The sequence below is a fragment of the Beta vulgaris genome, chromosome 4 (assembly GCF_026745355.1).
Source record: "Beta vulgaris subsp. vulgaris cultivar EL10 chromosome 4, EL10.2, whole genome shotgun sequence".
NCBI classification, from domain to species: Eukaryota; Viridiplantae; Streptophyta; class Magnoliopsida; order Caryophyllales; family Amaranthaceae; genus Beta; species Beta vulgaris.
The window spans coordinates 662,252-672,995 of record NC_079205.1 but is presented as its reverse complement, the minus strand read 5'-3'; the positions used below and the strand labels follow the sequence as shown (position 1 = coordinate 672,995).

Here is a 10,744-nt window from a genome sequence, read left to right as displayed (position 1 = left end):
AGGCTGGTGGTGGTGAGGGGATGGTGGTGAGAAGGTGGTGGTGGTGAGGGGGTGATGGGGGCAGTGTGGAGTAAGGGGGGTGGTTAGAGTTAGGATCCAATTTAGTGTATTAGATTATGATTAGGGTTTGATTTATGTTAGTGAATTAGGATTAGGGGAGGATAGGGCCTAATGACTGACGGAAGTCTAATACCGTCAGCCAAAAGGGTAAGTGGATGTATTTTTTGAAAGTGGAGGGTTTATGGTGAATTAGGACAGTTTAAAGGGTATACAGTGCAAAAAAAATTGTCAGGTATATGGTGAAAAAACCGTTAGTTATATTAGATTTTCACTCTTTCTCTATCCCACATTTTCATGTTATTCTCTTAGTTTTACTTCATAGTTTTAGCTTTCTTTCTTTTCTCTCTAGTTTTTAGTTGTAAACCTTAGTTTTTCTTTTTCTTCATTAATTCATGAGTCCTATTAGTTTTTTTTGTTGATTTCTTTTATTATGCTTTCCGTTGTAGATTTAGATTTTATTCTTTATTTCATGATTGAGTAGTTTTTATTTCTAGGATTTGGAAATTCATGTTTATAGGCTATGATTCTTGATTGATATTTATTGATGGTTGATTAGTTATTGATATATCTAATTGATTAGTGTTTTTTTCTTTTTAGGGGAAAAGAGTAATGCATTAATTTAGGGACAAAGTGTCCATGAGTAGATTCTACTACTCTACGACAGTGATTCTCCCAACACTGTTCAACACCAAAAAGCACTACTCTAGCAAGATTGTGGGCAACAGTATTCTCATCTCGCTTAATATGCTTAAAATTAATAGAAATAAAATCTGATCTCTACACAAAGCAATGACATCACCAGGTATTGAGTCTAGATTTGAAAAGAACAGGGCCGCTCTTGACAATCTTGTAGTCACAATTTGTGAGTCAGATTCAATCACCACACTCTGCATCCCATGCATTTTTGCAAACCGAATTGCCATATAAACCGCTTTACACTTAGCTACCTCCGGGGGCCAATATGCTTTAACCCTCCTCACTGCCCAAAACACTAATTGATTAGTGTTTTTATTTTTAATCTTGCAATCTGATCAATTGTCTGATTAAATATTGCTAATAACTGTTTGTATTGACCAAGATCTTACTTTTATAGGCTTCCGTACGATTAGCAAATCTGATTATATTAGCAATCGTACTACATATGTTGATTTGAGAGCGTTAAGATCCGACCGTAGGATTAACCTATGCTCTAGATACCTGATTAATTGAATTTTTGATGATATTTTGATAGATTATAATTATACTAGATCCTTTTAGTTTAATTTTCATAGTTTAAAACGTTAATTATAATATTTCTAATCTTGTTTAGTTTATCCATGCCCTCTGTAGATTTGACCCTACTTATCCTACTACATTGTTAAAAGGTTTTGCATGAATTATTCTTGAAAAGTGTAACGACAGCCTATCATCTATCACAACCTCGAAATAAATGTTCACTAGGAAACACTTTTATTATACTCCATTAAAACTCAAAAGAAATTCTATATGCATCCTACACTTCTATATGGACTGAAAACTAGTCACCTTAAAGAAAGAAAGATAAATTGTACTTCATCTGTTTATATTTAGTTGCAATAATATAACTTTCACGTGTTAAAAGAAAAGGTATGTAATTTTTTTAAACCTTTTGTAGGGGAGAAACATCTATAAATAGCCTAACAATCAACTATTGAAAATAAAAATCGGCGACATATATATAATCTACTAGAAAATCTATACTTTTTTCTGAAAGGTAAGAAAAGAACATTAGACTACTCTACTCGCGAAGAAAATACCTAATGTGTCGAATACAAAAATGGAAAAAAGAAAAGAGTTATTACAAAGAGAAATATCAATACTAAACAATACTAGATATGTCTTACATTAGCTTTTCAATCAGCTAGAAAATCTATACTGGCAAATATAAATCCCACTGGCTTTTCGTGTGAGACATGAAATCCATGGTGCCACCTTAAAAGAAATTGTTTTTTTATAGTTCTACTTTTCTTGTTGTCAATTCTTAAAGGAAAAAGATGTAAAAAAATTCCAACTTTTTTTTTTCTTGTGTTGAAAAAGTATTTCTATTATTCTACTACAAAGAGTACATCACTAGAAAGTAGAAACTTCATCATGGCAGATTTATTCCTTCCTTAAGAGGGCAAAATAACAATAGTCTTAATTTTGTTTCAACAAATAGCAAATTGCCAGATAACTTAATCAGCACAAGAGTATACATCAGGATTCAGGAACATACGCAAAAAAGCATTTTTAGATGACTATTACACAGTTTAAAAGCAACTTCTAATTATTTTATATAGGATAATTGAACTTAGAACTATGAGACAAAAAACAAACCTCAAGAGGCAGCGTATTGGTACCTAGAGGTGTGATAAATGTCTAACAATTAGATATATCTAGAGCTGATCAACTTAGTCCGGCCCGATTTTTATAATCAACAAGGGAATCACATATACCACTTCAAGGCACGAAAACTACGCTTTTCTATTAGTTTATATCGCCACTCTAGGATCAATGGGTTAACACGAAATAACCAATGAGATACAATGGAGAGAACAATTCGCAAAAATGATCTTCTAAATGCATCAACAAGAAACTTTGTATTTCATGTTTGTGAAGAACACTTGAGAGAAAGAGTACAAAATTTTCTCTCAAGAGAAGCAAGTTTATTTTGTGAAAAAAAGAAAATTGATTTTCTCATATCATACCATTTGGAAAGAAGTTAACTTTTATATATTAACTTAGAGAGTTTTAATGATGTATCTATATCCTAAGTGAATGAAAATACACTTATTCATCCACTTTAAACCGGATAAAAACTAACCACCGAAAAGCAAGATACTTAAACCGTCAAAATGAAAACACGCAGCGAAAAAATAATACGATGCGACACAGATCGCTAGGGGTGAAAGTTCGGTGTGCGGTTCGGACTAGGGCATAATCCAATCTGATCCGAATAAAATTTGGATTTCAATTTTTTAATCCGAATCCAAACCAATTAGGGTTTGAATCCGATCCAATCCAATCCGAAATTTCATACTCTAGATTGGATCCGAAAATCCGATTTTTTTTAAAACTTTAGTTTTTCGATGAAATAAATTAAGCACAACAGCAGCCTAGTATATTTAGGAAATGAGGAATTAAGTGCAATTAGTGTTTTAGGGAAGGATTGAAGTGCTATGTGTAATGGACTATATGGAGTAGGTTTTTTTATAATAAAAAAATCAGTTAAGCACTTAAGCCCTCCAGATACATAATACAAGGCATATTTCTATTCGGTTATATTGGATTTTTGGATCCAATTACCCTCAATCCAATCCGATCCGAAAATCCAATTTTTCAAAAATTCTAAATCCGAATCCAATTCGAACACAGTTCGAGTCCGATCCGAATTACTAATTTGGATTGGATTGGATTTTGGATTTTATCCGAATAACTTTCACCCCTACAGATCGCACCTCGCGATGTGGTCGGGTCGCACCCCGCAACTTGGGCTGCTGCTTCTTGGCTCGCGTTTCTTTTCTTTTGTCCAACCTTCGCAAAACCATTCCAAATAATCTAAAACCCATTTTACTATAAATATTCCAACACAAACTAAAATCATTAGTCACTAGCAATTCTAATAAAGTGTAGATATTAAATGATACATTATTTGGAATGGATAAAAGGTTGTATATTAATATGGGGTGGAACCATGGAGGGATAGGTACAGATTCGCAGTCTAAACTCCCATTATACACAAAGTTAACATCCAAAGCATTTAGAAGAGTAGAGCTGAACTACAAAACCCTACAAAACCCCCATTACCAAAGAATCTCTTTACATAAAGTTTTAAGGAACAAACTACAAGCAGCAATGTATTCCTATCATACATTTCAAAGACTATACAGAAAGCAAATGCTAAAACGACACCATAGCCGATTACCATGTATTAAAAGCCGGCCTTCGTTCCTTGAGTTTCAATGAAATCAACAACCTATAAACGTATAAGACCTGAACCCAGAAGTGGCATAAGATCTATGAACAATTTGCTCATACAGAGCATTCACCTGATCACGTAACAGGAAAGAAGATAGAAGGTCAGAAGTTGGAATGTATGACAAATTTTAAGCGAGTCCATCGTTCTTCAATGACCAAGTATTCTAAAAAAACTGCAAGTGGATTATTCACCATGAAGCTAAACTGAGCCGCGTCCATGATTTTTTTCCCTTATCATCTCCAAGAATCAAGTGTCGGACCAGCTGCATTCGATAAAGAAATCAAATGTAAAGAAAAAAAGTTGTATCCACAAACGCAAAGTATGTATGAGACTGAACTCTGCAAGTACCTGATCTAAGTGATCCATCGAGAGAAGTTAGATTTGACTACGAGTGACCTTCTTCTTCGATTTGTCAGCATCAATAGCCGTGCCCTGCTCTTAAGAGTAAGATTAACTTTCACCTGAAAGTTCAAACAGAAGTACTTTTACACAGACAGAATTTCTGAAAATCCTAAGAGTAAAAGATTTAGAATTTAGATTTAATAAGAGAAAATTGAATTTCTTTGGCTATTATTCGAGAAAAGGAGTAATCAACGATTATATAAAGAAAAGAGAGTCAAAATTCTTGAGTCTTGACTCACCTCATCTGGCCATATATAGAACCATTAAACATGCTCAGTAGTCACAAAGGTCTCCTCCTGTGTTCAATTGGATACTTTGAGCTGCAAGCATATTTCCTGTGCGTAAGAATCAAAACCACGCAAACACTTATTTTGCCATTTCACTTTTGCTCAACAAGAGAAACATTATTACAGTACATACCAAATTCCATGTAAAATCATTTGGTTTGTAGAACAAAATTTGTCACTTGAGCAGAAGCTATCCTGAAATCCTCGAATCTGGATTGGTAGTAAGACCATTGCCAAATAAGACTTCACATACTAGTCATGAATCTACATTTTTCCTTCCGATGGTAGCAACTGCATAATTTGCTAATCTAGAAAATGCTGCTTTAAAAGAAAGAATGGCACGCACGAGGCAACTTTTAAAATGAATAAGTTGGTGAATGGTGACCTTAGAGACAACATTCGGTAGCTGATTGAGAGCATGGAACCCCTGAGTCAACATATCAACTACCAAGATACATCAGAACTAATGCACCAGTCATCAGCTTCAATTCATGTATGAAATGGTGGTATAAGGTAACCGCTCATATATCAATCGTTTTGGCGCCAAGCTTCATGGAGGGTGTAAGCTCCCCCTTCACACCTTTCTTACAAATTTGTACCCTAATTCAGTAATTTTTATCAGTCATTGCTTCTTCCCCTCTTCACTATGATTGTCTCTAGAAATAATGTCTGACTACATCGTGTTTTGGCACTTTTTCACAGCTTCCCTTTGGAAAATGTTTTCTCCAACAGATCTCTCACCAAAAACCATTCGAATGCTGCATAATCCGGACCTCTGCAACCCCCCCCCCCCCCCAAGCAGATTTCCACTAGATGGTTGTTCTAAGGATGTCAAGAGTTCACATAAAAAATTTACTCAAATTTCACTCAGCACAAAGGACACCATCACAAATCCAAAAAAATGACTAGCTTGAAGACCTACAAGATGAAGAAGCATTACGGTGAGTGCATACTGCATCATATATAATCTCACAAGACAACTAAAATGCAGAAAGAAACTGAAAAAAATTACTACCTGTGCCACAGCCCACATGCAAGAGCCAGACTAAAGCATATTGGCATCCAAAGAGCAGGTATCCTTCAAGCCATCATATAGCCAGTAAGAGGAATGTGTGACGGAATGACGGTGTCATTTCTACCTGAACCACACAAAGCAGAAAACTAAGAATCTCCAAGGTAGCAAGCCATTTGACATTTATTCATATAAATAACACACTGCAAGATACAGAGGATATTGTGTACGATGTGCAAACTTGATCAGCTCTACGTGGGCCAGTAGAAACTCGAACAAATACCTAAGATCGGGCATCTTGCTGCCTGCTTCCACCAAACCTGATTGTTAATGGAGTCTGATCTCCATCCCCTATTTTCCTCTATTATTTCGCAAAAAAGTCAATTTGTTCAGAGCAGATATCAAAAGCTGTTGCATGTAATCAGAGCTTCCAATTTCAGATATAAATCCCCTCTCAAGCATATCCTTTAAGAGAATTTCACCCTTTACAAGGTCCTTTTTCGCAAGAACAGCATTGATGATAGTTTCCATAGTAGTAATATTAGCCCAAAGACCCCTTTCTTTCATCTCCTCGTACAGTTTAAAAGCCACATCAGTGTCACCTTGGGCATGAAGGCCTGAAATTAGTACATTGTACAAAATGACATCAGGTTTTAGTTTATATTGTTCCATGATTTCCCGCAAGTTCAAAGCCTCTGTGACTCTGGCCTCTTTGCAAAGCCCATGCATCATAGTTGTAAAAGTACCAACAGATGGAACAAGATTCTTCCGTAGAATGCAATCAAAAATCAATCTTGCATCATCAATCTTTCCGCAACTCACAAGTCCCCTAACCATAGCACTATCAGCTACATCACGGGAGCTCACACCAAGGGCTTCCATCTCATCTGTGAGCCTAAATGCTCCTGCTACATCTCTTGTTCTCAGCATACCTTTCATTGAAGTAATATACTGTCTGCATGTAGGAACATACCCCCTTGCCAACATTTCATGAAATACCATTTGCACTTCCCGGAAAGCGGACTTTTTGGTGAGTCCAATGACGATGTTATCATAGGTAGATCTATCAGTTTGCACTCCTACCTTCACCATCAAATTAGTCAGATCAAATGCCTTCTCCATCTCACCACTTTCACAATATTTTCTGATAAGCAAGTTAAATGTCAACAGGTCAGGAATACTTCCTTCCAATATCATCTTCTTTAAACATTTCACAGCGAGTTCCACTGTTTGTGACTCACAGAGTCCAAAAATGAGAGAATAGTGTGTTAAATTATCAGGAAGAAAACCCTTGCTCATTAGAGAATTGTATAAAGTAAAGCATTTCGACAGTTCCCGCTGCTTTGAATACCCATGTAAAAGAATGTTATAAGAAGCCAAACTTGGAACAGAATTTTCACACATCAACTGGAAGGCTTCATGTGCTTTGGTCATCTGCCCGTTCCTAGAATATCCATCTATAATAGCATTTGCAGCAACTACGTCAGGATACACCTCTTCCCTCACCATATTTTCATAAAAACAGGAAGCAGCCTCTAGATGACCAGCTTTAAATAAAGCATCAATCAGTATTGTATTTACCACTTGGCAAGGATATAATATTCCTCTCCTTGTCAAATTTCCCAGAAGGAGAAGTGCAGCAACAATTTTTCCCTTTTTACATAAACCACTCAACAGGGTAGTATATGTGTACTTATTAGGTAGAATATCATTTCTGATCATTTCATCACAGAGGTCTACTGCTTCAGCCAATTTACCCAATTTACACATTTCAGAAAGCAATGTGTTGTACACAGCAGCGTCAGGCAGACCACGGATATTACAGAGTAATCTGAAAAATCTATTCACAATCTCGAAGTTCCCACCTCTACAGAGCCCTTTTAGAAGACTTTTATAAGTGAAAGGGGTTGGATAATGACCTAATTTAATCATCTCATCAAAGAAATAAAATGCTTTCGACTCGTTGCCTAAATTTGAATAGCCATCAATTACACAGTCAAAGGTAGTAGAATTAGGTTTGATACCCATTCTGCTCATATGTCGCATGAAATCCTCAGCCTCCTGAAACATTTTACTGCCGCAAAGAGAGGCAACCAACAAATTACATGTTTGAAGATCAGCTTCATGTCCATCAAAGTTCATGGCTGCATAATGCTTCAAGGCTTCCACAACCCTTCCTTGTTTGCAAGAATTATAGATCATTGTTGCATATATAACACTGTTAGGCCGGATTCCTGCTTTATACATCTTACACAATATCTCCTTTGCATTATGCATCTTCCCCAACCTGCAGAATCCATTGATTAGCACAGAATATGTGATCACGTCAGCAAAAGCGCCAACCTTTGATATTGCAGCTAGCAAATCTACAGCTTCAGTGAGCATCCCCTTTTTGCAAAATCCATCCATCATCATCGTGTACATGGTACAACTAACTGCAATACCTTTTGCTTCCATGCTCTCCACTACACTTCTTGCATGTTCAAAATTGCCATGCTTGCATAGTCCATTTAAAAGAGTCCCATAACTAACTTCATTAGGCGCCAGCTCCACAGCTTCCATTCTACAAAAAATTCTGAAAGCTTCCTGAAAATGACCCTGACCACAATGTCCATCAAGCAAGGTGTTGTAAGTGATATGGTTTGGATTCAGATCATGCCTCACCATCTCCTCAAAAACCTTAACAGCAACTTCAAGCTTCCCTTCCTTCACAAACCCATTAACAAGAGTATTATAAGTCACCTCATTCGGTACTATCTTCTTCTTCCTCATCCTTTTCAACAGTAGATAGCCTTTCGCACTCCTATGACTTCTACATAAACCATCAATAAGCATATTATATGTGTATGTATCTGCTGGGACACCTTTAGAACTCATCTGATCCATAAGGTCACAAACGGCTTTATACCTTCCTTTCTTACAATAGGAACCCAACATAGTATTGTAAGTAACCAAATTTGGGACATAACCAGATTCTTCCATCTTTCTGAGGAGATAACCAGCTTCCTTAAGCTTTCCTTCCATACAAAGATTGTTCACGAGCACATTAAAGGTACTTACATCAGGGCAGATCCTCCTAGCAAGCATTTCTTTAAAGAAAGCCCAAGCCATTCGATGCTGCTGCATTGCACCTAACGTCATATTGCACGTATCAACTGATGGGTTAAATCCTCGAGAAGCCATCAAATGAAAGATCCCCAGAGCATTGTCAACTTGTCCCAATTTCAAATAAGTCCTCATTAAGAGGTCAAACACTGAAGGATTTGAACGGCACAGGCGATATGTTCCCATGAGAGCACCAAAAATTGAACTTAGATCCGCACCTATATGAGACAAACGCTTTAAGAGCGACTTAGCGTTATCATACATCCTAGCTCTGACAAGTATATGAATGGTAATACTGTACATATGGATTATGTGGTCCAACTCCAAACCAGGCCGTTTACTGACCCAATTAAGAAATTTTAAAGCTAATCTTCCATGAACTAGTCTAAGTGAAGCCAATTTGTATTCCATATGGTTCAGTGACTCCCACCGGTCAAGAGTGAGAATTGCATAAATGCTATCATCCATATCTCCTGTACCCATCAAGCAATAAATTCATCACTACAGATGATAGGGTATTTTGAACATTTCATTAAGAAATATTCAGTCCATTTAACTATCCCTGAAGAGTCAAATCATGTAGAATGACAATCAAATCCTTCATATCCTACTAAACAGTATCTATTTCAAGCAATACAATAAATCAGAATTCAAAGTTTAGAATTTTATAATGGTGCCATCTTTGCATATCCTCATAACCCATTAGCTCAAATTTTTACATTCGATCAAAAGATACAAACTTTAAGAGTTCTGAATACTGTCAGCATCCCCATTCCCTAAAAATTTAAAAATTCAACACTGACAAATTGGGTTTTTTGGATATTTTTTTATTAAAAAAAATCACATATAAATCATCTAGTTCAATTCAATAATGCCCATTAAAGAAAAATTTCATATCAAATGAAAAAACATAAGAACTCCAAGCAACTTGAATAAGAATACAACAAAGTTTCAAGCAACCTAAAAAATAGAACAAAACAAAGCACAAAATACAGTACACAATATATATACATATTATAAAATGACTTAAAGTTAAGAACTTGGATGAAATAGAGAAGGAATTTACCAGGAATTTGGGAGTTGTTACATGTTGTTGTGGTAGAAGTGTGAGAACTTGAATTATTTCCCAGAAATTGGGAGGAATTTAGGTGAGCAGAAGCTCGAAAACTTGAGAATTTCCTTGAAAATAAAGATAATTTCTTGAGTGTTGAAGGAAACAAATACGAAGACATATTAAATTTTGGGTAATTAGTATTTACTCAACCATTTTTTTTAATCTTGGGCATTTGCAGAGGTTCAGGAGCAACTACATGAATGCCAGGAGAAGAAGGGGTTTTTGTCAATTATTTATTTCAATTTCATACGAGTTTATTTTTTTCTGGGTTCTTTTACAGTGACCTTCCGGATGTTCCAGTAAGTCAGTAACGTGAGCAGTACTTCAAATTAGGGTGTTTGACTGTTTGGTACTTTGGTTGTTTTTTTTTCAAAGAAGGTGGTTAAACATCGTCGTAAAATTTCTTAAAATCGTATTGGATTACTTTTAATTTACTATTTTATTCTATTTCTTTTTCCTACCCTTGTTATTACCTGCGATTACCTGCCACCACCTACCTACCTCTGCCACCCATTACTACGTGTCACTACCCATCTCGTAATTGATTTTAATTGGGGACACGGGCACCCATGTCACCGAAAAAAATTCGAAAGTTGGGTGGTAGAGGAGGTGATGGTGGGGCTGGAGGTGGTGGCAATCGAGGGTGGTGGTGGTTTGGGAAAAAAAAGGAAAGGTAAAAGTTGGAACTGTTTGATGGGCGCGAGGCGGATTTAAGAAGTTTTGGAGTGATGTTTTTGATAAAACTCTTAAAGCTTCTAATTTACTTTTTTTCTTTTTCAAAAACCAAA

The 10,744-nt window shown here is 36.2% G+C and overlaps 1 protein-coding gene across 8 annotated transcripts; it reads right to left on the bottom strand.

The window, feature by feature from the left end:
- Positions 1–3,715: 3,715 nt before the first annotated feature.
- On the bottom strand, positions 3,716–10,218 carry LOC104891880 (pentatricopeptide repeat-containing protein At5g55840). 8 transcript variants are annotated; one of them, XM_048642451.2, is made up of 7 exons: positions 9,909–10,218; positions 5,111–9,315; positions 4,859–4,935; positions 4,678–4,773; positions 4,385–4,497; positions 4,228–4,298; positions 3,716–4,106 (listed from the first exon to the last, which is right to left on the bottom strand). In XM_048642451.2, the coding sequence occupies exons 1-2, from the start codon at positions 10,072–10,074 to the stop codon at positions 6,089–6,091; spliced, it is 3,393 nt and encodes a 1,130-aa protein (XP_048498408.1). In that variant the 5' UTR covers positions 10,075–10,218; the 3' UTR covers positions 3,716–4,106; positions 4,228–4,298; positions 4,385–4,497; positions 4,678–4,773; positions 4,859–4,935; positions 5,111–6,088. The 8 variants fall into 8 exon arrangements, with proteins under 8 accessions (XP_048498408.1, XP_048498410.1, XP_048498406.1 ...); XM_048642453.2 differs by having other exon boundaries at positions 4,678–4,758; XM_048642449.2 differs by having other exon boundaries at positions 4,859–5,643; positions 5,741–9,315.
- Positions 10,219–10,744: the final 526 nt, after the last annotated feature.